A 27,670-nucleotide genomic window follows, 5' to 3' on the forward strand; every position below is an offset into this window, starting at 1 on the left:
TGGGATCCATGGCTCTTGTCTGTGTCCATCTGGACCAGTGTCCAATCTCTCCTGCCCCATCCGTCCCAGACTCCCCGGCCGGGGCTGCTCCTCACTGCAGAGTGGACAAGACCCATGGTCAGTCCTAAGATGACTGTAAACCCCCTCCTACCAACCCCACCAGGCCACCCACCTTGAGCCCTGGGGCCACCAGTGTCCCCTGGAAGCCGGGCCAGCTGTGGATCTCCTGGAAGAGGAGATTGAGAGTCTTGGGCTGGGGACTTGAGGCTGTCTAGGATGGTGAGCACCTAATCCATGTGGCATGGGGACACAGCTGGGGACACAGCTGGGGACACGACTGGGGGGACAGGGGTGGGGGGTGAAGGGGTTAAGGGGTGGGGAGAGGGTTGGAGGGTGGGATGCACCCAAAAATTTGCCAAAGTCAAAGGGGAGGGCACCCCAAAATGGGGGAAAGGATGGGAAAGACAGAAAGGATCCAAAATAGTGGGGAACAGACCCTAAATTGGGAAGTGACCCAAAATGGGGAAAGGACCTGAATGACGGGGAAAGGATCCAAAATAGGGAGGAAAAGACACAAAATAGGGAGAAGGGACACAAAAGGGGGAGAAAGGATCCAAAAGAAGGGGAAGGTCCCAAAGTTGGGGGGGAGGACCTAAAATCAGAGGACAAAGGGTGTTGTGGGATGTCATCGGGTGTCACAGGGTGCCATGGCACGTCCCTAGCTATAGCGGAGCGGGCGCAGATGCTCAGCACCAGCAGCAGCCACGGGAACATCCTGAAGGTCACAGGGTCACCCTGCAGGACACAGGGACACCCTGCATGACATGGCCCTGGGGCTCTGGGGACTTTGGTGCCACCAGGGGCAGGGGACAGGGACATCAGAGGAGGGACAGGGGCACATGGAAGGGCTCTGGGACACATAGGGGAGATGGGGACGTTAACTGACAGCGAGGACTGGGACACCCAGAGGGGTGGCAGGGAGTTGTGGTGGGGAAGGGGGACAAACAGAGCAGACGGGACGCAATGCCACCAGGACACACATCAGGGGACAACGTCGCCACAACTGTATGGACACTGCCATCAGGACGCCTCTGGTGACACCCAGCATGGGGCCATGTGGGCCCCCAGGTGACACTAACCCTTGCCCTGTCCCCAGCAGCGGTTGGGGCCCCCTGAGCGAAGTGGCCCTGGGAAACCCTGGTGGCAGTCACTCGCTTCTGGGGCACTTGTCACCAGCTGAACAAGATCCCTGCCCTGCCCTGGTGGGTGGTGACATTTGGCTGGGATACTGCAGTGGTCACAGTGGGGACACGGTGGCAGAAGCTGCAACAGACTGTGCCTGGCCATAGCTTACAGGAAGCTGCTGGTGGCACAGGTGGTGGCAATGATGCTGTCGTAGTTCATGTCCCAATCCATGTTTCCCATGTTGCCGCCCATGTCCATGTTCCTTCATGTCCCCATCCATGCCTTAGATCAATGTCTATTTTTACCCCAGTTTCAGGGCTTTCAAAGGGATGAACAAAAACAAAATGATTTATGTGTCCCTGCTAGCAGAGCATCCATGAGCTTGGGTGGGTGGGAAGAACCTTTTTTGGAGGTGTTTCCACCCGTCTCCAAAATCAGGGGTTTTACCCCAGTCACTCCCCATTCGCCTGTGGAAGATGCCCGTGGGCAAGAGAATATTAAAATTATGGATTTATGTTGGAGAAGACCTCCAAGGCTATCCAGTTTTGCTATGCCACCAGAAGATGCAAAAAGAGAGATTTTTCTGGGGTCAGAAGTCAACAAATCTGCTCTCTACAATGGATTTCTGATCTTGGTCAGGGGATGTGTGCAGGTGCCCACAGGGAGCCAGGAGGATGTGGAGCCCCCAGGCAGGTGTCTTCCCAACACGGATCACCGGCACCATGGATCACCGGGGCTCTGCCCACTGGGGCTCACTGGGGATCATCCAGCGAGGATCTTCCCACGGGGGATGGAGCTGGAGCAGCGCACAAAGCTCTTTCTGCACTGGAGCACTTCCAGGGCTTCCCTTAGTGGTGATTCTGATGGTGTCTGGTCAAGAGAAAGCTCTGTGAGAAGCTCTTCCCACACTCAGAACACTTGTAGGGCCTCTTCCCAGTGTGGTTGCGCAGGTGGGTGACAAGGGTGCAGTTGCGGGTGAAGCCCTTCCCGCACTCGGGGCAGCGGAAGGGCCTCTCATCCGTGTGAATCTGCTGGTGCAGGATGAGACTGGAGCTGATCTTAAACGTCTTGCTGCATTTATCGCACTCATAGGGCCTCTCCCCGGTGTGGCTCCTCTGGTGGTAGATCAGGTGGGACTTTGACATGAAGCGCTTCCCACACTCCCCACACTCATAGGGCCGTTCCCCCGTGTGGCTCCTCTGGTGGACAATCAGTTCAGACCTTGACCTCAAGCTCTTCCCACACTGCTCACACTTGACGCGCCGTTCCAGCAGTGTGATCCTGGCTGTTCCGCCATGGATTCCCATGTGGCGGGTCAGGTGGCACCTCCTCTGGTAGCTCTTCCCACACTCCCCACACTCAAAGGGCCGTTCCCCAGTATGGTTTCTCTGGTGGATGGTCAGTTCAGAGCTCGTCCTGAAGCCCTTCCCACACTCGGCACACTCGTAGGGCCGTTCCCCCGTGTGGCTCCTCAGGTGGGCAGTCAGGGTGGAGTTCTGGGTGAAGCTCTTCCCACACTCGGGACACTCATAGGGCCTCTCCCCGCTGTGGATGCGCAGGTGGGTGACGAGAGCGGAGTTGTTCCTGAAGGCCTTCGCACAGCTGGGACAGTGGAAGGGCCTCTCCTCTGTGTGACTCCGCTGATGCCTGACGAGACAGGAACTCATCTGAAACCTCTTCCTGCATTTATCACACTCGTAGGGCCGTTCCCCAGTGTGGATTCTCCAGTGGCGGATCAGGTCACACCTCTGGCTGAAGCTCTTTCCACATTCCGAGCACTTGTGGAGCTTCTCCCCATCATGAACCTGCTCATGGACCACCAGTTCCAAGCTCCGGCCACCTCCCTGGCCCAGGGTGGGTGTTCCCTCCTCGGATCCTCGCGATCTGCTTTTGCAGCCCCTCCTCATGTCTGATCTCCTGGGGTTTTCCTCCCCGTTGGGTTCCTGCACTGTGGAGCCTCCACAAATGGCCTCTTCCACGAGGTTCTGCTGTGGGGATTCGTCCTCCCTGGTCTCCATCCTCAGCTCCTTGTCTGGGGGAGGAAGGACAAGGAGAGGATGGGATTTGACTCCATGCCACAGGGAAGGGCAAGGAGATCCCTGCAATGTGTCCCCGGCAGGACGGCACCGGCAGTGGGGTTGTCCTGAAACCGGGGGCCATGCTGGGCTGGGAGATGGAGCAGGAGAGAGGGGGAAGGGGGCAGTGACTTCCTCCTCACCTTCCTGGGGCTCCCGGCACATCTTCCTCTTCCTCGCAGCCTCCTCCTCCTGCATTGGGCTGAGGTTTGGGAATGAGAAATCCTGGTTTGGGGGAAACAAGGGCTGAGCCCGTTGGCTGTGATGGCCCCGCTGCCCAAGGAGTCAGCGCAGCTGGAGTAGTCAGCGCCCCTTTCGGCCTCGGGGGCCCGGTGCCCCCTCGTCCCCAGCCTCCCCCTCCCCTCAGGCAGCCGGTTTGTTCCCCACTCCGGGATCGCCCCCCTGCGCTCTCCCCGCTCCGGGGCTCCCGCCTTCCCCCCCCCCGGCTCTCCCGAGCATCCCCAAACCCGAGATGGCCCCTGTGTCCGCCGGTACCGGGCGATCGCTAAGTGGGAGCCCCCAAGTTCCCTCTAGGGGCATTTCCGCCTCGGCTTTGGGGTCCTGCAAGATCCAAACATCCCCCGCCCCGCAAAAAAACCCTCCGGAGAACGCCCCGATAGATTCGGGGCGAGCTCCCCCTCCCTGCTCACCTGCGGGTTCCGAGGGGGGCGATGCTGGTGGATCCGGGGGAGCTGCGACCTGAGAGGGGAAACCGCGTGGTGTTGGTGCTGCTCCTCCTCCTCCTCTGTCCCTCCGCTTCCTCCCGCTCCTCCTCCGCTCCCAGCCCGGCCCGGGCAGGTGCCGACACCCAAAAGCAGCCGCGCTCTGCCCTGGGGGGGTTCCGAAACAGCCTCGCCACGCGCGGCACTGGGAGCGATTCTGGGAGCAGCGGGAGCGATCCTGGGAGCACCGGGAGCGATCCTAGGAGCACCGGGCAGGAACTGGGAGCGCTCTCCCTCCCAGCACCGCTCTTACTGGGAGCACTGGGAGGGAACTGGGAGCAAACAGCGCCCGGCTCCGGCTGCAGCCGGCGCTGGGCGTGGCCATGTCAAGGGCGTGGTTATGCAAATAGAGAAGCGATCCCGCGCTGGGATTGGTGGGCGGGAGCAGCGCGGGGTTTCCTCGGTCACGTGAGGGCCGGGGGGGGGCGGGAGCGATGGCGGCGGCGTCCGGTGAGAGGAGACAGGGAGCGGGAATGGGGACAGGGAATGGGGAGAGGGAGCGGGAATGGGGACAGGGAATGGGGAGAGGGAGCGGGAATGGGGACAGGGAACGGGGAGAGGGAACGGGAATAGGACAGGGAATGGGGACAGGGAGCGGGAATGGGGACAGGGAATAGGACTGGAAATACAGTACAGGAACCAGGAATATGAATATGGGAACGGAACAGGGAACATGGAAACAGCAACCGCAGAGAGAATATGGGATGGGGATTCGTGTTCCAGAGTGTCCAGGTGGAACCCAGGAGGGGCTGTGAGCTCTGCAGCTGCGCCTCCCCTGGGCTGCTGCGGCCCGGGGCCCAAAGCCGGGAGCTGCAGCCTTGCTCCTGTCTCAGGAGCAGGAGCCTCCTCCAGGCCCATGTCCCCTCCACGGCCCCAGCATGAGGGAGGGCTCTGAGGCACAGCGGGTGCTGGCAGGAGGGGCTGCTCTGGCCAGCTGGGGGCCTCTGAGAAATGCCCAAAGCCTTGTGCTCTCTGCAGCTGGCCAAGGACAGCAGCAGGGCTGAGGGGTTCGTGTGGCACAGCCAGCCCGAGCTCTGGAGCCCTCAGGGCCCCATGCGAGAGGAAGCCCAAAGTAATGGGACTGGGAATACGGGACACAGACCAGGAGTATAGGATGGGACCAGGAATGAGGACAGTTACTGGGAACGGGCACATGGACCATGAATGGGCACAAGGACCAGGAATAGGGACATGAATCTGGACTGGGAATGGGACTTGAAATAAGAGACTCGGACTGGGACTATGGGACTGGGACTGGAAATGAGAACACAGACTGTGAATAAGGGTCTGGGAATGGGACTGGAAATACAAGAGATACTGGGAATGGGAGCGGGAATGGGGACAAGGACCTGGAATGCGACCAGGGATCGGACTATGTGAAGGGATAGGGAATATAGAAATGGAAATGTGGGATTTGGAATACGGAAATGGGACTGGGAATATGGGAATGGCAACCAGATACAGAATATAGGAAGGGGAATGAGACTCGGAATGGGACCCAGACTGGGATGGGAGCAGGACAGGATGAGGAGTGCAGTGAGAAGGGAACTAGTCATGAGTAAGCGGGGTGATAGCAGGGAGAATGTAATCCTGGACAGGGGACACCAACAAACAAGACAGGGGGACAGTTCCAGGACAGGGGGTCCTTGATCAGCTGCCCCAGAACCTCTGCCAGGGTCTCCCATCGCAGTCTGATCTACTTGGCCAGGGGTGGCCAAAGCCCTGAGCAATCCCCAAGTCCTTCCCAGGAAGCCTCAACTCCCTCAGACCCAGCATCCTCCACATCCCCTGGAAGATCCTCCCATGGCCCAATCATTGTCTTAATTCAACGTCTTTATTTTTACTCTGGTTTTGGGTGTTTTGAAAGGACAAAGAGAGATGAAAAGAAAATCCAGGCCACAGGGAGGCGGGAGGATGTGGAACCCCCATGCAGGTGCCTTCTCAATATGGATCACTGGCACCATGGATCACCAGGGCTCTGCCCACTGGGGCTCACTGGGGATCATCCAGCGAGGATCTTCCCACGGGGGATGGAGGTGGAGCAGCACACGAAGCTCTTCTTGCACTTGGGGCACTCGCAGGGCTGCCATTAGTGGTGCCTTCGCTGGTGTTGGCTCAAGGCTGAACTCTGAGAGAAGCCCTTCCCACACTTGGGACATTTGTAGGGCCTCTCCCCGGTGTGGATGCGCCGGTGCTTGAGGAGGGTGCAGTTGCGCTGGAAGCCCTTCCCGCAGTCGGGGCAGCGGAAGGGCCTCTCATCTGTGTGAATCCGCTGATGTGCGAGAAGATTGGAGCTGGTCTGAAACTTCTTCCCACATTCCTCACACTCATAGGGCCTCTCTCCTGTGTGGTTCCTCTGGTGGCGGATCAGGCTGGAGCTCGTGCTGAAGCTCTTCTCACACTGGGGACACTCATACGGCCGTTCGCCTGTGTGCCTCCTGTGGTGGATAATGAGGGTGGAGATCTGCCCAAAGCTCTTCCCACACTCGGGACACTCATAGGGCCTCTCCCCGGTGTGGATCCGCTGGTGGGTGACAAGGCTAGACTTGTACCTGAAGCCCTTCCCGCATTTGGCACAGCGGAAGGGCCTCTCCTCTGTGTGAACGCGCTGATGCCTGAGGAGACAGGAGCTGGTCTGAAACCTCTTACTGCATTTATCACATTCATAGGGCCTCTCCCCAGTGTGGATGATCTGGTGTTTGATCAGGCAGGAGCTCCGGCTGAAGCTCTTCCCACACTGCCCACACTCGTAGGGCCGTTCCCCTGTGTGGTTCCTCTGATGGGCAGTGAGATAGGCATTCCGGCTGAATCTCTTCCCACATTTGGGACACTCGAAGGGCCTCTCTCCGGTGTGGATGCGCCGGTGGGTGACGAGTTCAGATTTGTCCCTGAAGGCCATTCCGCAGTCGGGGCAGCGGAAGGGCCTCTCCTCTGTGTGAATACGCTGATGCCTGAGGAGATGGGAGCTGGTCTGAAACCTCTTCCTGCATTTATCACACTCGTAGGGCCTCTCCCCAGTATGAATCCTCTTGTGGCCAATAAGGTTGGATTTGTTGCTGAAGCTCTTCCCACACTGCCCACATTCATAGGGCCTCTCCCCAGTATGGATTATCCAATGAGAAATCAGGTGGCATCTCCACCTGAAGCCCTTCCCACATTCTGAGCACTTGTGGGGCTTCTTCCCATCATGAACCAGCTCATGGACCCCCAGCTCCGAGCTCTGTCCACCTCCTGGGCTCACAGTGGGTCTTTCCTCCTCAGATCCCTGTGATCTGCGTTTGCAGCCCCTCCTCGTGCGGGATCTCCAGGATGTTTCCTCCCCATTGGATTCCTGTGCCGTGGAGCCGCTCAAAACGGCCTCTTCCATGAGGTTCTGCTGTGGGGATTTGTCCTCCCTGGTCTCCATCCTCAGCTTCTTTCCTAGGGGAGGAAGGACAAGGAGAGGATAGGATTTGCCTCTGTGCCACAAGGAAGGGCAAGGAGATCCCCCCAATGTGTCCCCGGAGGGACGGTGTCCGCAGCAGGGCTGTCCTGCAGCTGGGGGCTGTGCTGGGCTGGGAGAAGGAGCAGGAGAGAGGGGGGAAGGGGGCCGTGATTTATTCCTCCTCACCTGCCTGGGGCTCCCGGGCCTTCTTCCTCTTCCTCAGGGCATCCTCCTCCTCCTGCATTGGGCTGAGGTTTGGGAATGGGAAATCCTGGTTTGGGGGAAACAAGGGCTGAGCCCGTTGGCTGTGATGGCCCCGCTGCCCAAGGAGTCAGCGCAGCTGGAGTAGTCAGCGCCCCTTTCAGCCTCAGGGGCCCGGTGCCCCCTCGTCCCCAGCCTCCCCCTCCCCTCAGGCAGCCGGTTTGTTCCCCACTCCGGGATCGCCCCCCTGCGCTCTCCCCGCTCCGGGGCTCCCGCCTTCCCCCCCCCGGCTCTCCCGAGCATCCCCAAACCCGAGATGGCCCCTGTGTCCGCCGGTACCGGGCGATCGCTAAGTGGGAGCCCCCAAGTTCCCTCTAGGGGCATTTCCGCCTCGGCTTTGGGGTCCTGCGAGATCCAAACATCCCCTGCCCCGCAAAAAAACCCTCCTGGAGAACGCCCCGATGGATTTGGGGCGAGCTCCCCCTCCCTGCTCACGTGCGGGTTCCGAGGGGGGCGATGCTGGTGGATCCGGGGGAGCTGCGACCTGAGAGGGGAAACCGCGTGGTGTTGGTGCTGCTCCTCCTCCCCCTCCTCGTCTTCCTCTTCTGTCCCTCCTCTTCCTGCTCCTCCTCTTCTTGCCGGTCCTCTCTTTTCCTCCTCCTCTGTCCCTCTTCTCCCTCCCGTTCCTCCTCCGCTCCCAGCCCGGCCCGGGCAGGTGCCGACACCCAAAAGCAGCCGCGCTCTGCCCTGGGGCGGGGGTTCCGAAACAGCCTCGCCACGCGCGGCACTGGGAGCGATCCTGGGAGCACCGGGAGCGATGCTGAGAGCACCGGGCAGGAACTGGGAGCGCTCTCCCTCCCAGCACCGCTCTTACTGGGAGCACTGGGAGGGAACCGGGAGCAAACAGCGCCCGGCTCCGGCTGCAGCCGGCGGTGGTTGGGGAGGGCGTGGTTATGCAAATACAGTGTGTATCCCGTGATGTGATTGGTTGGTGTTAAGGCGAGGCCTGGACAGTCTTTTGGGTGCAGTTTTGGGCGTGGTTTTGTGTCGGGAAGGATCAAAGTTTGACAAGAAAGTCTCACAGGTATGTATGCTTGGCAGAAAGATTTTTGAATGTAGAATCTGAAAAAGAAATAGAGATGAAAGCAAGTTTTGGTATAGAAGAAAAGAATTGCTGAGGCAGTCTTACTGGATAACTAAGAAGGCAAAGGGTATGTTAGTTAGAAGGGGTTTTTATGGCCTAGAGCAAAGGATAAACCCACCTCAAATAAGATGATATTTTACAAAGCAAAAGGATACCGCAGGCAAACAAGACTGCCAATTTTGCAAGAAGTAAAAAAGGTCTCAGAATTTTCCAATACAAGGAAACTAAAAAACAACTTCTAGCTTAAACTGTAACATACTAACTTTTTGTGATTGGAGAATAGTAGCATGAATATGGTAATGACAGTAGTTATGATAGGCTATAGGTAAAAGTTAAAGTATAGATTGGTTCTTCTCTGTTAAGATGCTCAGCAAAGAAAAGTATATAATGCATTGTAACCAACATTAAGAAGACCAGGTCTTCTGACTTGTCTGCATCTGGAGCTGACAGCTGTAGCCATGGCTCTGTCACCCATGACCCTGGACTGCTGTAACGTCTCGGATACAATGTTTATTGCATTTTGAAGAGCTGCCTGGAGTCCTGCATCTCTAAATACGGCTCTTACTGTTATGCAAATGTTTTGTTTTGTGTTAGTTTTGGAATCATGTGGGCAGCGTTATGCAAATAAAAGTCGGTTCTCAGATGTGATTTAATACAGTGTGTGGGCAGGGCTGTGCAAATAGCTCAGTGGTTATTGTGCGGTGCTTTGTGGGAAGCCCTGAGAGCCACCTCATGGATGGGCCGTGGGCTTGGGCCCCTCCCCCCCAATTTTAGGTCCTCCCCTCCCCCAGAGCCACAGGGAATCACTCTGGGGGAAAAGTTTTGGGGTCCCCCCTGAAGTTTGGGGATCCCACCCCCAAACACCCTCAGGACCCTCAAAATCTGCCCAGGACCCCCCAGTTCACCCCTGCCAGGGGTCTCTGGGGACCCCAAACCTTCCCCTCCCCACCCTGGGGTATCTCTGGGGACCTCTGTGGGGGATGATTTTTGGGGTGGGCCTGGGGACCACCCCGCAGGGCTCGGTACCTGCTGAGACTGGGCTGTGAGGCCTGGGGTGGGCATCCCGGGGCCATGGGGGGAGTTCTGGGCGGATCCTGGAGGTCTCCGGTGCTCAGTACCTGGAGCAAAGCCCAGGCCGGGGGTCCCCGGTGAGTCTGGGGTCTGGTGTTGCTGCTTGGAATGAGCACAAGGAGTCTCTGGTAGGTACGGGGAGTCCTCGGTGCTTGGTCCCAGAGCTCAGAGCAGACATCAGAGTCCAAGCAGTCACGGTGTCTGGTCCCAGAGCTCGGAGCTCGCTCTGGCTGCTTGGGAAGATTTGGGGTTCCCAAAGTCTCCTGAGACAAGAAGGGGATTTAGGGTCCCCAGGTGAAGGGAGCGGAGCCACCCCACACTGTGCTGCCCCCAGGAATATCCCCTCATCTCTGCCACACTCTGAGGGGGGGTTCCCTCTTTGTATCCCCCCATCTTGGGGGCATCCTGAGGTGTCACCCCCCTTTGTTCCCCCATCCTGACCATGATCCCGATGCCACGTGAGCGCTGATCCTGTTAAGAGCCTTTGCCTGGGGTGGAGGACTATGGCCACCCACCCGGCCCACACTGTCCTTGTCACCTGCTGCAGCTTGGGCATCAGCCTGGTCATGGCTGTGCAGCTCGCCAGGGACCCCCAGAAGCGATACCTGGGGGAGGGGCGTGTCCCCAAATGTCCCCAAGGCAGGGAGGGTGAGGGGGACACACTGGGCAGGGAGGGGTGGACATCCTGGGGTTGTCCTCAGCTCTTTAAGGGACACATTGGGATTTTCCCCAGCACGGGATTTTGGGATCCCTGATGGATTTTTGAGATCCCTGATGAATTTTTGGGGTTTTTGGGATCCCCACTCCTGGCCACCATGCGGGACCTGTCCTGGGGGAAACTGCATGGGATCCGTGATGAATTTTTGGGGTCACAGTGCTGGCCAGTATGCAGAACCTGTCACGGCGTCTTTGGATGGCAGATCTCTAATGGGGTTGTTGGGATCCCTGATGCATTTTCAGGGTCACTGTCTGATTTTTGGGGTTGCAGACCTGGCCACCATGAGGGACCTGTTGCAGCAGGGGCCACTGGAAGAGGCAGCTGGGGGCCACCCTCGGGGACAGCCTGTGGATCCTGTGGCTCAATGTCACCAGCGACAGCTCCATGGCCAAGTGCCTGGGGGACTTCTAGGGGGATGCATGGACATCATGGTTGAGGAATTTTGGGGGGTACTGGGGTGGTTTGAAGTGAGATGCATAGCAGAGGAAATGGACCCAAAATGGAGGGGGAAGGACTCAAAATCAGAGGACAAAGGGTGTCGTGGGATGTCATGGGATGTCACAAGGTGTGAGAGTGTTGTGGCATGACCTACCTGTGCCAGGGTGGGCGCAGACACTCAGTGCCAGGAGCAGCCATGGTAACATCCTGAGGGACATGGGGACACCCTGCAGGACAACCCCAAGACCTCGGGGACTTTGGCCCCACCAGGGGTGAGGGCAGGGACACAGGGAGAGGGACAGGGACACACAGAAGAGGACAGGGACACATGGCACAGGACAGGGACACACAGAGGGGTGGCAGGGACACACAGGTCAGGACAGGGACACAAAGAGGGGTGACAGGGAGCCACAGTGGGGGATGAGGACATACAGAGGGGAGGGGACACGATGCCACCAGGACACACATCAGGGGACAATGTCGCCACATCTGTGTGGATGCTGCCACCAGGATGCCTCTGTTGACACCCAGTGCAGGGCTACGTGACCACCCAGGTGACACTGACCCTTGCCTTGTCCCCAGCCTGTCCCCAGGGATGGTTGAGGTCCCCTAAGTATGGTGGCCCTGGGACACCCTGGTGGCTGTCACTCACTTCCAGGCCGCTTGCCACCAGCTGAATAATGTCCCCACCCCACCCTGATGGGTGGTGACATTCAGGATACCGTGGTGGTGACAGTGGGGATGTGGTGGCAGGAACTGCATCGGGCAGTGCTTTGCATTGGCCAAGATGAAGGTGCTGTAGTGCTGGCACTGTAGTGGTACAGGTGGTGGCACTGATGCTGTCCCTGTTTATGTCCCCATCCAAGTCTCCCATGTCCCCATCCATGTATGTGTTCCGCCAATTCCCACACATTCCCGTCTATGTCCATGTCTGCTCACGGCCCCACTATGCCCATGGCATTGTCCCCCACATGTCCCCATCCATGCCATAGTTCAATGCCTTTATTTCTACCCCAGTTTCAGGGCTTTGAAAGGGATGAACAGAAACCTTTTTGTTTCAAGGCCAAATCAAAATGATTTATGTATCCCTGGTGGCAGAGCATCCATGTGCTTCAGTGGGTGGAAAGAACCTTTTCTGGAGGGGTTTCCACCCATCTCCAAAATCAGGGGTTTTGCCCCAGTCCCTCCCCATTTGGCTGTGGAAGATGCCTGTAGGCCAGACAGAATTAAAAAGATGGATTTATGATGGAGAAGACCTCCAAGACAATCCAGTGCTACTTAAGGCCACCAGAAGATGCAAAAAGTGATTTTTTTCTGGGGTCAGGAGTGGACAAATCGTCTCTACACAATGCATTTCGGATGTCGGTCCGTGGATGTCTGCAGGTGTCCATAGAGAGCCAGGAGGATGTGGAGCCCCCAGGCAGATGTCTTCCCAACACAGATCACTGGCACCATGGATCACCATGGCTCTGCCTACCGGGGGTCACTGGGGATCATCCAGTGAGGATCCTCCCACAGGGCATGGAGCTGGAGCAGCGCACGGAGCTCTTCCTGCACTCATGGCACTCGCATGGGTTCCCTTAGTGCTGGCTCCGTTGGTGTTGGGTCAAGGCTGAGCTGTGCCGGAATCTCTTGCCACACTCGGGACACTCATAGGGCGTCTCCCTGGTGTGGATGCGCCGGTGGCTGGTGAGGTGGGTGTTACGCTGAAAGCCCTTCCCGCAGTCAGGGCAAAGGAAGGGCCTCTCATCTGTGTGAGTGCGCTGGTGCAGCAGGAGATGGGAGCTGGTCTTAAACGTCTTGCTGCATTGATCACACTCATAGGGCCTCTCCCCAGTGTGCATGCGCCGGTGCCTGACAAGGCAAGACTTGTCCTTGAAGCTGTTCCCGCAGTCGGGGCAGCAGAAGGGCCTTTCATCTCTGTGAATGCGCTGATGCTGGAGGAGATGGGAGCTGGTCTGAAACCTTTTCCTGCACTCATCACACTCGTAGGGTCTCTCCCCAGTGTGGATCCTCTGGTGGTAGATCAGGTTGGAGCGCTTGCTGAAGCTTTTCCCACATTCGGGACACTCATAGGGCCTCTCCCCAGTGTGGCACCTCTGGTGGACAGTCATGTGAGAGCTCCTCCTGAAGCTCTTCCCACACTGCCCACACTCATACGGCCGATCTCCCATGTGGATTACCCAGTGGCAGATCAGGGAGGATCTCTTGCTGAAGCTCTTCCCACATTCTGGGCACTCATAGGGCTTCTCCCCATCGTGAACCTGCTCATGGACGCCCAGCTCTGAGGTCTGCCTGCCTCCCGGGCCCACAGTGGGTCTTTCCTCCTCAGATCCTTGTGCTCTGCTTTTGCAGCCCCTCCTCGTACGGGATCCCCAGGGCTTTTCCTCCCCATTGGATTCCTGCACCACGGAGCCGCTCAAAACAGCCTCTTTCATGAGGTTCTGCTGTGGGGATTTGTCCTCCCTGGTCTCCATCCTCAGCTCCTTGTCTGGGGGAGGAAGGACAAGGAGAGGATGGGATTTGCCTCTGTGCCACTGGGAAGGGCAAGGAGATCTCCCTAGTGCATCTCCGGCAGGACGGTGTCAGCAGCAGGGCTGTCCTGTAGCCGGGGGCCATGCTGGGCTGGGAGATGGAGCAGGAGAGAGTGGGAAAGGGGCACTGACTTCCTCCTCACCTGCCTGGGTGTCCCGGGCCATCTTCCTCTTCCTCGCGACCTCCTCTTTCTTCATCTGGCAAAGGTTTGGGAATGGGAAATCCTGGTTTTGGGGAAAACAAGGTGTGATCGCATCGGGTCTGATGGTCCCGCTGCCCAAGTGCAGCTCTAGAAGTCAGCGCTCCCTTCAGCCTCGGAGGCTCCGGATCTCGCTCATCCCCAGCCTCCGCCACCCCTCCAGGCTGCCGGTGATCCCCCGGCTCCGGGATCGCCCCTCTGCACTCTCCTCGCTCCGGGGCTCCCGCCTTCCCCCCCCGCGCCCCGATCTCCCCGCTCTCCCCCGCTCTCCCGCCCCGATCCCCAAACCCGAGATCGTCCCTGTGCCCGCCGGTACCGGGCGATCGCCACGTGGGTTCCGCCAAGATCCCTCCAGAGGCATTTCCGGCTCGGCTTTGGAGTACTGCAAGATCCAAACAACCCCTGCCCCGCAGAAAAACCCTCCCGGAGACCCCCCCGCGATGGATTTGGGGCGAGCTCCCCCACCCCGCTCACCTGCGGGTTCCGGAGGTGGTGGGGCGATGCTGCCGGAGCCAGGTGAGCTGCGGCCCGAGCGGGTGGGGGAAGCTGGAGCGGAAACCAGCGCGGTTCTACTGCTCCTCTTCCTTCCGCTCCTCCTCTTCTTCTTCTTCCTCCTCCTCCTCCTCTGCCTCTCCTCCTCTGCTCCCAGCCCGGCCCGGGCAGGTGCCGACACGCAAAAGCAGCCGCGCTCTGCCCCGGGGGGGTTTCAAAGCGGCTCAGCCCCGCGCGGCACTGGGAGTGATATTGGGAGCACTGGGAACGACCCTGAGAGCACCGGGAACGACCCTGAGAGCACCGGAAAGGAAGGACTGAGGGTGGGAATACGGGAACGAGACAGGGAACATGGAAAGAGCAACCGCAGAGAGAATATGGGATGGGGATTCGTGTTCCAGAGTGTCCAGGTGGAACCCAGGAGGGGCTGTGAGCTCTGCAGCTGCGCCTCCCCTGGGCTGCTGCGGCCCGGGGCCCAAAGCCGGGAGCTGCAGCCTTGCTCCTGTCTCAGGAGCAGGAGCCTCCTCCAGGCCCATGTCCCCTCCACGGCCCCAGCATGAGGGAGGGCTCTGAGGCACAGCGGGTGCTGGCAGGAGGGGCTGCTCTGGCCAGCTGGGGGCCTCTGAGAAATGCCCAAAGCCTTGTGCTCTCTGCAGCTGGCCAAGGACAGCAGCAGGGCTGAGGGGTTCGTGTGGCACAGCCAGCCCGAGCTCTGGAGCCCTCAGGGCCCCATGCGAGAGGCAGCCCAAAGGAATGGGACTGGGAATATGGGACAGGGACCAGGAATGGAGAAAGGGACCAGAAATGGGTACAGGGACTAAGAATGGGACCGGGAATGGGAACAGGGACCGAAAATTGGACCAGGAATACGAGATGGGAGCGGCAATGGGGACAGGGATAGGGAATGGGACAGGGAATATGGAACAGGGACCAGGAATGGGACTGGGAAGTGGGGACTAGGACTGGGAATACGGGACAGGGGCCAAGAATGGGATCCAAACTGGGATGGGAGCAGGATAGCACCAGGATAGGGGAGACACAAGAACAGGTGGGGGGAAGGGGAGTGACAGCAGGGTATCAGAACGAGGATGAACCCAACACAGGGAAATTATGATCTCTGGCTCCAGATCAGAAGGCTTTGGAATGCTAAACACTTGCTTTATTAAAACTATACTATAGTACATTAATATACTATTTAAAGATATACTATACTATTCTGCATACTTTCTAACTTACCATATCTACCATAACAAAGTCTTGACTCTGCTGAGAGTCCAAGACACAACTGGATCCGATTAGTCATTGAACCCAAACAACCTTCACCAGAATCCAATCAAGCAATCATCTCCAGGTAAACAATCTCCATACCACATTCCATGTGGGACAAACACAGGAGCAGGTAAGAATTGTTTTCTCCTGTTCTCCCTGAGGCTTCTCACTGCCTTTCCCAGTAAATCCTTGGGGAAAAGTTGTGGCTTGGTTTTCTCTGTAAAGAGAAATGAGGCGACAGCAGGGAGTGGGGCAGCTGCTACAGGGGACACTACGAGTCGGGATGAGGGGACATGGGGATAGGTCCAGGGCAGGGAGTACTTGATCAGGTGCGCCAGAACCTCTACCAGGCTCTTCCAGCGCAACCCGAGCCACTTGGCCTGGGGTGCCCAAAGCCCTGAGCAACCCCCAAGTTCCCCCCAGGAACCCTGAACTCCCTTGAACCCAGCATCCCCCACATCCCCTGGAAGATCCCCCATGATACCATCCATGGCCATGCCCATACCATGTCCTCATCCATGTTTCAGTTCAACATCTTTATTTTTACCCCAGTTTTGAGTGATTTGAAGGGACAAAAAGAAAATTCAGGCCACAGGGAGCCAGGACAATGTGGAGCTCCCAGGCAGGTGTCTTCCCAACACGGGATCACTGGGGCTCTGCCCACTGGGGGTCACTGGGAATCATCCAGCATGGATCCTCCCATGGGGGATGGAACTAGAGCAGCGCACGGAGCTCTTCCTGCACTCAGGGCACTCACAGGGCTTCCCTTACTGGTGGCTCCGTTGGTGTCTGGCCAAGTTGCCACTGTGTGAGAAGCCCTTCCCACACTTGGGACACTTGTGGGGCCTCTCTCCGGTGTGGATGCGCCGGTGGGTGATGAGGTTGGAGTTGTACCTGAAGCCCTTCCCGCAGTCGGGGCAGAGGAAGGGCCTCTCCTCTGTGTGAATCCGCTTGTGCAAGAGGAGATGGGAGTTGCTCTGAAACCTCTTCCTGCATTCGTCACACTCATAGGGCTGTTCCCCCGTGTGGATCCTCTGGTGAACAATCAGTTCAGAGCGTGTCCTGAAGCTCCTCCCACACTCGGGACACTCGAAGGGCCTCTCACCAGTGTGGATGAGCTGGTGGGTGACAAGGCGGAAGTTGTATTTGAAGCCCTTCCCGCAGTCGGGGCAGCGGAAGGGCCTCTCCTCTGTGTGAATCCGCTGATGTGTGAGGAGATTGGAGCTGGTCTGAAACCTCTTCCCGCATTGATCACACTCGTAGGGCCTCTCCCCGGTGTGGATCATCTGGTGGCGGGTAAGTTTGGATCTCGTCCTGAAGCTCCTTCCACACTCCCCACACTCATAGGGCCGTTCCCCTGTGTGGCTCCTCTGGTGGACAATCAGTTCAGAGCTCTGGATGAAGCTTTTCCCACATTGCCCACACTCGTAGGGCCGTTCCCCCATGTGGATTCTCCAGTGGCAGATCAGGGAGGATCTCTTGCTGAAGCTCTTTCCACATTCTGGGCACTCATAGGGCTTCTCCCCATCATGAACCTGCTCATGGACCCCCAGCTCTGAGCTCTGGCCGTCTCCCCAGCCCAGGGTGGGTCTTTCCTCCTCGGATCCCTGTGATCTGCATTTGCAGCCCCTCCCTGTGCAGCATCTCCAGGGTTTTTCTTTCCCGTTGGATTCCTGTGCAGTGGAGCCGCTCAAAACGTCCTCTTCCACGAGGTTCTGCCTCAAATCTGGGGATTTGTCCTCCCTGGTCTCCATCCTCAGCTCCTTGCCTGGGGGAGGAAGGACAAGGAGAGGATGGGAATTGCCTCCTTGCAGAAGGCAAGGAGAAAGAGATTTCTTCAATCCACCCCCAGCAGGACAGCATTGGCCACAGGGTTGTCCTGCAGCCAGGGCTGGGAGATGGAGCAGCAGAGAGGGGGAAAGGGGCAGTGACTTCCTTCTCACCTGCTTTGGGCTCTCAGGGCATCTTTCTCTTCCTCGCAGCCTCCTCCTCCTCCAACAAGCCAAAGTTTGGGAATGGGAAATCCTGGTTTTGGGGGGAAAACAAGGCTGAGCAATTTCATTTGATGGTCCTGCTGCCCAAGTGCAGCTGGAGAAGTCAGTGCCTCTCTCAGCCTCGGAGGCCCTGGACTACTCATCCAGTAGTCCGCTCACCGAGCTGCCTGCACCCCTCCAGGGTGCTGGGGGTCCCCTGGCTTCGGGATTACCCCTCTGCAGTCTCTCCCCTCCCTGCGTTGTCCCCGGTTCTCCCGGGGATCCCCAAACCTGATATTGCCCCCTCCACGCCAGTACTGGGCGATCACCACGTGACATCGCTCAACATCCCTCCAGGGGCATTTCCTGCTCAGACTTGGAGTCCTGCAAGATCCAAACATCTCCTGCCCCGCAAAGAAAACCCTCCCGGAGACCTCCCGCATAGATTTGGGGTGAGCTCCGTCTGCCCGCTCACCTGCGGATTCTGGCGGGTGTGTGGGGGGGTCGGTCCTACTGACGCCGGGGGAGCTGCGGCCTGAGCGGGCGGGCCGGAGACCGGCAGGGGAACCAGCGTGGTTCTGTCCCTCCTCTTCCTCCCGCTCCTCCTCCGTTCCCAGCCCGGCCCAGGCAGGTGCCGATGCCCAAATGCAGCCGCGCTCTGCCCTGGGGGGTTCGCGGACCCTTCCCGCGCGGCCCTAGGAGCGATCCTGGGAGCACCGGGCAGGAACTGGGAGCGCTCTCCCTCCCAGCACCGCTCTTACTGGGAGCACTGGGAGGGAACTGGGAGCAAACAGCGCCCGGTTCCGGCTGCAGCCGGCGCTGGGCGGGGCCAGGGTCAAGGGCGTGGTTATGCAAATAGAGGAGCGATCGCGCGCTGGGATTGGTGGGAGGGAGCAGCGCGGGGGTTTCCTCGGTCACGTGAGGGCCGGGGGGGGCGGGAGCGACGGCGGCGGCGTCCGGTGAGAGGAGACAGGGAGCGGGAATGGGGACAGGGAATGGGGACAGGGAACGGGAATGGGGACAGGGAATGGGGAGAGGGAACGGGAATGGGGACAGGGAATGGGGAGAGGGAACGGGGAGAAGGAGCGGGAATGGGGAGAGGGAGCGGGGACAGGGAATGGGGACAGGGAGTGGGAATGGGGACGGGGAGCGGGAATGGGGACAGGGAATGGGAGCGGGAATGGGGGACAGGGAATGGGGACAGGGAGCGGGAATGGGGACAGGGAGCGGGAAGGTGGACCGGGAATGGGGACAGGGAGCGGGAATGGGGATAGGGACTGGGAGTGGGGGACCGGGAATGGGGGAATGGGACGGGGACTGGGAATGGATCTGGAAACGAGACGGGGTGGGATATATGGGAACGGGACATAGAATATGGAAACAGCAACCACAGACAGATTATGGGATCGGGAATAGGAAGATGGGACCAGGATCAGAAACGGGAATAGGACTGGGCCCAGGGATGGGAATATGGGAACAGGAGAGGGTATATAGAAGTGGAAGTATGAGAACGGGAGCTAGACCGGGAATAGAGAACAGGACAGGGAATATGGGACTGGCAATATGGGAACGCCAACCAGACAGAGAATATGAAACATGGACAGGGAATGAGACCTGGAATGGGATCCGGATTGGGATAGGAGCAGGACGGGATCAGGAGTGGGGTGACAAGGGAACTGGCAGGGGGGTGAGGGGGGGGACAGCGGGGAGAGGGAGAATCTGCATAGGGGCACTGGGAATTGGGATGGGGGGATATGGGGACAGTTCTAGGGCAGGGGGTCCTTGACCAGCTTCCCCACAACCTCTGCCAGGGTCTCACAATGCAGCAGGAACTGCTTGGCCTGGGGTGCCTGAAGCCCTAAATAACCTTCAAGTCCCTCACACCCAGCATTCCCCACATCCCCTGAAAGATCCCTACATGTCAGTGTCCATAGCCATGCCTGCACCATGTCTTCATCCATTATTTAGTTCAACATCTTTATTTTAACCTCAGTTTTGCTTTTAAAAGGACAGAGTAATGAAAAGAAAATCAAGAGCACAGGGAGTCAGGAAGAATTGGAGCCCCCCAGCCACTGGCATCATGGACCAGTGGGGCTCTGCCCACCAGGGGTCACTGGGGATCATCCAGCACAGATCCTCCCATGGGGGATGGAGCTGGAGCAGCGCACAAAGCTCTTCCTGCACTTGGGGCGCTTGCAGGGCTGTCACGATCTGCTAGGACAGGCGGGGTGTCATGATGGTTCATTTACCGATCCCAAAAGTGCAAAAGGCAAACAGCGGGGGACCATCAGTTTAATCACAACAAATGCACCTTTATTGAGTGCCAACAGGAAAAGCGATAAAAGGATTTAGAAAGGAAATAAAGGATAGAGAGAGAGAGAGAGAAAGAGGGGGCAGGATATAGCTACCAAACGGAGAGATGAAATCCTCGATGGTCCAGCCGCTTCTTGCCAGGCCCTGCTGGAAGCAGTGCAGCATGAGGACACAGCAAACACACCTACAATCAGTTGCCGAGCATCCACCTCAACCAGGCCAGAACTTCAACTGGGGTCTTGAGGATCTTAGTCTCTGCCATTGTGATGATTGTGAGGCAAAAATGAGGGGAATTTCGGACTGTCTCTTACAAGGGCTTCCCTTAATGGTGGCTCCTTTGGTGTTTGGTCAAATTAGAGCTTTGTGAGAAGTTCTTCGTTCACTCAGGACACTCATAGTGCCTCTCCCCAGTGTGCCTTCTTTGGTGGTAGATCAGGTAGCATGTCTAGCTGTAGCTCTTCCCACAATCCGAGCACTTGTGGGGCTTCTCCCCATTGTGAAGCTGCTCATGGACCCCGAGCTCCAAGCTCCAGCTGCCTCCCAGGCCCAGGGTGGGTCTTTCCTCCTCGGATCCCTGTGATCTCTGTTTGCAGCTCCTCGTGTGGGATTTCCAGGGCTTTTCCTCCCTGTTGGATGCCTGCACTGTGGAGCCACTCAAAACAGCCTCTTCCAGGAGGTTCTGCTGTGGGGATTTGTCCTCCCTGGTCTCCATCCTCAGCTTCTTCCCTGGGGTAGGAAGGACAAGGAGAGGATGGGATTTGCCTCTGTGCCAGAGGGAAGGGCAAGGAGATCCCCCCCCAGTGCGTCCCTGGTAGGACTTTGTCGGCAGCGGGGTTGTCCTGCAGCCAGGGGCCATACTGGGCTGGGAGATGGAGCAGGAGAGAGGGGGAAAGGGGCACTGACTTCCTCCTCACCTGCCTGGGTGTCCCGGGCCATCTTCCTCTTCCTCACAGCCTCCTCCTCCTGTATCGGGCCAGAGTTTGGGAATGGCAAATCCTGGTTTGGGAAAAAACAAGGGCTGAGTATTGGGTTTGATGGTCCCACAGTTCAAGTGCAGCTCTTGAAGTCAGCGGCCCATTCAGCTTCACAGGGCCCAGATGCTGCTCGCTCATCTCCAGCCCAGCCTCCCCTATGCCTCCAGGGGTGCCGGAGGTCCCCAGCTCCGAGATCACCCCTCTGTGCTGTCCCTGCTTCAGGGCTCCCACGTTCCACCCCGGCTCTCCTGGGGATCCCCAAACCCGATATTGCTCCTCTGCCTGCTGGTACCAGGTGATCCACCACATGGGACCCCCCCAAAATCCCTTTAGGGGCATTTCCGCCTCAGCTTGGGAGTTCTGGAAGATCCAAACATTCCCTGCCCTGCCAAAAACCCCTCCCCGAGACCCCCGCAATGGATTTGGGCGAGGTCCCTCTCCTCGCTCACCTGCGGGTTCTGGGGCAGGGTGGCGGGGCCATGCTGCCAGATCTGTGGGAGCTGCAGCCTGAGCAGGCAGGTGGGGGAACCGCATGGTTCTGTTGCTGCTCTTCCTCCCTCTCCACCTCTTCCTCCTGTTCCTCCCAGTCCTTTTATCCATTTCCCTTTCCTCCTTCTCTCTTCCTCCTCTTTCCTTTCTCTTCTTTTTAGGTTTTTTTAGGGGGTTATGCAAATAACTCAGCGGTTCTTGCGTGGTGCTTCGGTGGGAAGCCACATGAGCACCCCTATGGATGGGTTGGAGGCTTGGGGACCTGCCCTAGTTTCGAGTCCTCTCCTCCCCCAAAACCCCAGGGAATCGCTCCGGGGCTCAAGTGCCCACCTGGGGCTCAGGGACACCCCTGAAGTTTTGGGATCCCACCCCCAAAAACCCTCGAAATCCACCCAGGATCCCCCAGTTCACCCTTGTCAGGAATCTATGGGGGACCCCCAACCTTCTCCCCACCCTGTGGGGTCTCTTGGGGACCCCAAATTTCCTTCTCCAGGGATGATTTTTGGGGTAGGGGTGGGCATAGGGATCCCCCCGCGTGGCTTGGTACCTGCCAGGACCGGGCGTGGGGCCCAGATGGGTCATCCTGGGGCCATGGGGGGAGCCCCGGGGGGAACCAGGGGTCCTCGGTGCTCAGTACTGGAGCTCAGAGCCTGGTCTGCATGGTCCTGGTGTCCGGTCCTGGAGCTCGCTTTGGCTGCATGAGGAGGGAAAGATTTGGGGTCCCCAGGGTCCCACGAGGTAGGGAAGGGGAAAATTTGGGATCTTCAGGAGAGGGAGGGTGAAATTTTGTGGTTTCCAAAGTCCACTGAGATGGGAAGGAGGAGCAGATTTAGGGTCCCCAGGTGAAAGTGGGGGCCGACCCCACACTTTGTGTTGTCCACAGGAATGTCCCCAAATCTCTGCCACCCCCGAAGGCAGCTAAAGGGGGATTCCCCCTTTGTGCCCCCCGCATTGGGGGGATCTCAGGGCGTCACCTCCGTTTGTTCCCTCCCGTCCTGTCCCCAGTCCCGGTGCCACATGAGCACTGATCCAGGGCAAGGAGGTGACACCATGGCCGCGCCCCCGGCTCGCACTGTCCTTGTCACCATCTGCTCCTTGGGCATCAGCCTGGCTCTGGCTGTACAGCTGACCAGGGACTTCTAGAAATGATACCTGGGTGAGGGGGTTGTTCCCAAATGTCTCCAAGTCGAGGAGGGTGAGGAGGGACATCCTGGGGTTGTCCCCAACTCGTTAAGGGACACCCCAGGATGTGCAGAACATGGGAGGGTAAGGGGAGTTGTCCTCTAATGTCCCCAACACATGAGCGAAAGGGCGGTCACCACAAAAGGGGAGGGGGGATCGGAATTGTCCCCAGCATGGGAGGGAAAGGGAGGACTCTAGTGGATGGTGAGGGGGGTGTCCCCAGTTGTCCCCAAGGCAGGAGGGGAAATACTGGGAGGAGAGGGGGCGGACGCTCCTGGATTGTCCCCAGCGTGGGATTTTGGAATCCCTGACAGGTTTTTGGGATCCCTGATGAATGTTTTGGATCTCTGACTGATTTTTGGTGTTGCAGTCCTGGCCACCTGTTGTGGCAGGGGCTGCTGGAGGCGGCAGCCACAGCCATCCTTGGGGACACCCTGCAGATCCTGCAGCTTGATGTCACCAGTGATGGCTCTGTGGCCAAGTGCCCGGGGCAGGGGCCCAGGGGGGGTGCATGGATGTCATGGGTGAACATTTTAGGGGATCTTGATGGCTTTTGGTGTGGTTTTCATGGATTTTGTGATGCACCAGTGACAGCTCCGTGGCCGAGTGCCTGTGGGGGGTCCAGGAGGTGGACATTGTGGGTGAGGAATTTTGAGGGATTTTGGGGTGGTTTGATGTGGAACCCAAAAGAGGTGGAATGGACACAAAATGGATGGGGGTGGACCCAAAATCAGAGGACAAAGGGTGTTGTGGGATGTCGTGGGGTGTCACAGGGTGTCATGTCATGTCTCTACCTATGGTGGGGCGGGCGCAGACGCTCAGCACCAGGAGCAGCCACGCGAACATCCTGAGGGATGCAGCAACACCCTGCAGAACATGGCCTCAGGACCTCTGGGACTTGGGCCCCACAGGGGTCGGGAGACAGGAACATCGTGGAAGGGACTGGGACACATGGAAGGGGACAGGGACTTACAGGGGTCACACGGGGCAGGACAGGGACACACAGAGAGGACACACACAGGAGCCATGGCAGGGGATGAGGACATGATGCCACCAGGACACACATCAGAGGACAATGTTGCCACACCTGTGGGGACACTGCCACCAGGATGCCTCTGGTGACACCCAGCATGAGGCCATGTGACCCCCCCCAGGTGACACTATGTCCTCTGTAATTTGTTAATTGCTCCCAAATCTTGTGCTAATCGATAACTTTTGCCATCTGCTTTTTTAACAGCTAAGATGGCGGTGTTGTATTTGGGCTCACATTGCACTAGTAACCTGTGTTGAAGGAGTTTTTCAATTACAGATACTAATCCCTTATGGTTTTCAAATTTCAAAGGGTATTGTTTTTTACTTACTGGTGTGGCTCCTAGTTTGAATGCAATATTCACTGATTCTGTTTGTTTGGATCTTCCTGGCATGTCAGTGGCCCACCCTATTGGACTTACTGCATTCTCAACTTCTCAAAGTGGGAATTTCACCATATTTTTCCTGTATAAAAAGTGCAGCAACTTGGATAAATTTAGATTCAGGAATTACAACTCTTACACCCTTTTCATTTTAAAATTTAATTTCTGTATCAGTTTCTCGAGGTTGGGATTGAAGGCACTTGAGACGGCATTCCATGTTCAGACTCAGGTGTTTATTATTTCTTATCAGTGAAACAGTCTCACAACCATGAATTTGACAGCTTTTCATTAGCAAGGCACAAAATGGCTAACAAACTCTTGTTACAAGGTCTTTTAAAACTAAACTATCCAATTAAAAAAAGACACCTAGATTATTTTCCCTTTTAACCCAATAACTGATCCCCCGAAGCCCGCAATGTGGACCTTTCTGTCCAATCACAAAACATCACTCAAACCCATGAAGAAGGAAGAAGGTAAAAAAGAACAACTTGTCTCCACCCTAAAACCTCCCTCTTGCTTCATGTTTATTTCTATATTTTAGAACCCCAAAGTTTTCCACCCTGTGATATTCCACACTTCTAACCAACTATATACCCAGTAATCCCAGTACTATCAATTTTTAAAGTCTTCTCCACAGCCTCAGGTCAAATGCAGTGTTCTCTTGTGGGTTTGTCCCTTTCAGCACAGAATGTCTAAAATTCTCAGCATCCAGGATTCCAACATTTCTGCTTCCAATTTTTCTAATAAATCCCTCCCTAGCAATGGTTTAGGGGAGTTAGGCATATAGAGGAATTGATGGGTTACCCAGTGCTTTCCCAGTTTAAATTTTAAAGGTTGGGAAAAGGCCAAGTTTCGTTTACCCCGGTTGCCCCAGCAACATGTGCAGTATCATGACTTGGCTTCCCTTCTAAGGTATTTAACACAGAACATGCCACTTCAGTATCTACTAAAAATTCAGTGTCATCATTCTCCAGTTTAGCTATAACCGAAGGCTCCACTGAGGGGCTAGCCTTCGGTCCACATCACTTCAAACTTGACCTGCTAGAGCTTTGTACTACTGGGAGCTGGGGAACTGGGGACTTTTCTTTCAGCGCTGGAAAGTCATTCTTCCAATGTACCCATTTTTTACAATAAACTGATCTTTCTCCATAGGGGATGTTTTCTTAGATGACTTTTCCTGAGTTGCCTTCTTACCAGATTGGGATTTAACTCTTTCAGTTGGGCCCCTGTCTTGAAATACCTTCCAGGCCACCTCTACCAATTTATCTATGTCTCAAACTCCCTCTTTTGCAGCTTTCTTCTTATATCATTTGCAGCTTGAGCCATAAATAAGAGAACTAGATGTGCTTTACCATCAGCTGATTCATGGTCTAGATCTGTATATTTGATGGCAGTTTCTCTTAATCTGCTTAAAAAAATCAGTGGGTGATTCATCATAATTTTGCCTTACTTTGTAAGTCTTTGACCAATTTATAGCTTTAGGGACACCATGTTTTAACCCATATACCACAAGACTTTGATATTGTTTTAACCTTGCCATATGTTCTGGTATATTTAGATCCCAACCTGGATTTTCTAGGGGAAATATCTGTGTAATGGTGCCTTGAAGCAACTAATTTGCTATGCTAGCCTCTACTGATGTAATCGCTTTATTGACCATTTGTCTCTCAGTGGGATCGGGTGATGTGTCTGACATAGAGTTCAAATCAGCCCAGTCAGGGTTTTGTGAGTTAATTGCCCTTTCTACTAATTTTGCTACCTTATCTGGATTCTCTTTATATTTCCCCACAGTAGTTTTCCACTGTTCCAACTCGATAAGGGAGTATGGAACCTTTACACAGATTGGACCCTGGTTGCTGACTGCCTGCTGCAATGGGGCTTGCAAAACCGGTTCTTCTCCTTTTTTCTTTTTTGACCTAGTACGTTTCGCTATGGGGGTTCTTTAATGGCCCTTTTAGCTATCTTTCCCCTCCTTTGCTTGCTTGGGGGCAGCAATAACCTCATTCTCCTCCTCGGAGTTACTTGAGCAAGAGCTGTCTGGCTCTGTTGACTCTGCTGGAGTAGTACATCTGCTTCGACCAATCCCAATTCTAGAAAGCACTAAGCATAACTTACACCATGGTGGAAGCTGGGCTGTGTGCCTGCTCGCTGTGAAGATGTCATCTCCTGAGCCAGCTCCGCAGTGTTCGGGCTTGCTATGGAAACTCATGGGCCTGTGAGCGGAAGAAGCACCACTCCCTCCATGGGGCGATCCCCTCTCCGCAAAAGGCTCTGCCCCCCTAACCTCGCCCCCCCAGGAGCGAGTGGGGATGGAAGGGGAGACTCAGCTGGAGCGGAGAGCCATGGCAGTGGGGGTGGTGGCTGCCGGAGCCCTCCCCTGCTCTCCTCTTCCACTGGCTGGGAGCACGGTAGGGGCATGCCCCCCCATCCCACCCCCACATGCTCGGACGGCAGTGGCACCGCCGGGGGTGGCACTGGTGGTGGAGGAGCCCCGCCTGGGCCTGCCATGAGTATGCCTTCAGATCAGAGGCGAAGAGGTCTAACTGCGCCTCCTCCTTATCTTTACGTCCACTGCTCAATATCGACTGTTCTTTTTTACTTTTCCCTTCTTTCTTCTTCAAAACCAATATATGCTGTTCCTTTTTGTTTGCTGATGGCCTTTGCTGACATGCTAATACCATAAAAAGCCTAGCATATTCTAAGATGACGGAATATTTGTCCTCCCATATGCGGGATATTAAACTTCACATTAACTTCTTACCGAAACTACCGAATTCAGGCCACGTCTCATCGTTGTCTAGTTCGTACGCTGGCCACATCTTTTCTGAGAGCCTGATAAGTCTGGGTTTAAAAAGTGTTATAAACGCCAATCACTTGTTTCAAAAAATTTAGAAAAGTTTAATAAAAATAGAATGGTTATAAAAATAATGCAAATGTAGTAATAAAGGTTAAACAATTAGAGTTAGGACAATTAATGAAACAATAACAGCAAAGAGTTACAGCCCGGGCTGGGTACCTCTTTCTGGACAAAAGTGAGCCAGGAAAAAGACCCCGTTAAAAGAAAATTTACTCCTTAAGAAGAGTAATCTGTTGCATATACAAAACACTTTATGAATATGCATATATTTTATTTAAAACAAAAAATCCATCTGGTACTTGTCAAGAAATTTTCTGTAATCCCCAGGCGCCTTCCAGTCTAAGTCCAGCTTGAAGAAGTTCGTTTCTGTTGATAAGGAAAACCATAAACTCCTCTTCTCTGGAAAATTTATGGGTTTCTGTAATTGTTATACCTGTGTGAAGAATTTTTTTGATTATCTTCTCCTTTTCTTGAGCTAATTAAAAGAATACCTTACACACATAATTTCTATTTTAACTACTAAAGCTTAATTTTAATTACAAAACTACATTTACTATATTATTAAAATGTTAATACAACACTTCTAATCAATATAACATAATACATATAGTATTCAATTTAGTATTTGCGAAAAGCCAATCATAAAATATGCATTTTTCACAAAAGCAATGACTTACCACCTGTTAGTTCATGCCAGTTTTTCAATACTAACCCCAGAGGACTGTTTCTTGGGATATTACTATTACAATCACAGAAGAATGCATACCCCATCTTAACACTTACGAGTAGGAAAGTCCGCGGAGATCAAAAGAACCAGCGAGAGATAGAGCGAAAGAGCAAGCAAGAATTAAGATGCAGCATTAGAACTCACAAGCTTTGGATCCATAGCACAGGAGCTAACCTACAGCACCACCCCTGGCCTCAGGCCACTGCTTACCACTAAAGGCGCTTTTCCAGAGAGTGTCCTCTCTTACTCTAGTGGATGACACGGAGAGTG

General features: G+C 55.9%; 2 protein-coding genes and 1 pseudogene across 2 annotated transcripts in view; all 3 read right to left on the minus strand.

Moving 5' to 3' along the window:
- Nucleotides 1-1,618: 1,618 nt before the first annotated feature.
- Nucleotides 1,619-18,447, minus strand: LOC137467669 (zinc finger protein 420-like; annotated as a pseudogene).
- LOC137467662 (zinc finger protein 418-like) lies at nt 1,930-3,487 on the minus strand. The gene is made up of 2 exons (XM_068179110.1): nt 3,404-3,487; nt 1,930-3,217 (listed from the first exon to the last, which is right to left on the minus strand). The coding sequence occupies exons 1-2, from the start codon at nt 3,456-3,458 to the stop codon at nt 2,034-2,036; spliced, it is 1,239 nt and encodes a 412-aa protein (XP_068035211.1). The 5' UTR covers nt 3,459-3,487; the 3' UTR covers nt 1,930-2,033.
- Nucleotides 6,057-27,670, minus strand: part of LOC137467679 (zinc finger protein 850-like) — a 42,373-nt gene continuing 20,759 nt past the window's right edge. Inside the window, exon 7 of the mRNA XM_068179118.1 lies at nt 6,057-6,990. Coding sequence (XP_068035219.1) covers nt 6,072-6,990 — 919 coding nt within the window. The 3' untranslated portion in view covers nt 6,057-6,071. The remainder of the gene's footprint in view (nt 6,991-27,670) is intronic.

Source organism: Anomalospiza imberbis, unplaced genomic scaffold (assembly GCF_031753505.1).
Source record: "Anomalospiza imberbis isolate Cuckoo-Finch-1a 21T00152 unplaced genomic scaffold, ASM3175350v1 scaffold_74, whole genome shotgun sequence".
Lineage (NCBI taxonomy): Eukaryota > Metazoa > Chordata > Aves > Passeriformes > Viduidae > Anomalospiza > Anomalospiza imberbis.

What these genes read in the sequence shown, in the direction of transcription:
- LOC137467662 (XM_068179110.1), bottom strand. Translation starts at nt 3,458, where the DNA reads ATGCAGGAGGAGGAGGCTGCGAGGAAGAGGAAGATGTGCCGGGAGCCC. An exon ending in GTGCCGGGAGCCCCAGGAAG is followed by an intron (nt 3,218 to 3,403) that starts GTGAGGAGGAAG and finishes TTCCTCCCCCAG; the next exon opens with ACAAGGAGCTGAGGATGGAG.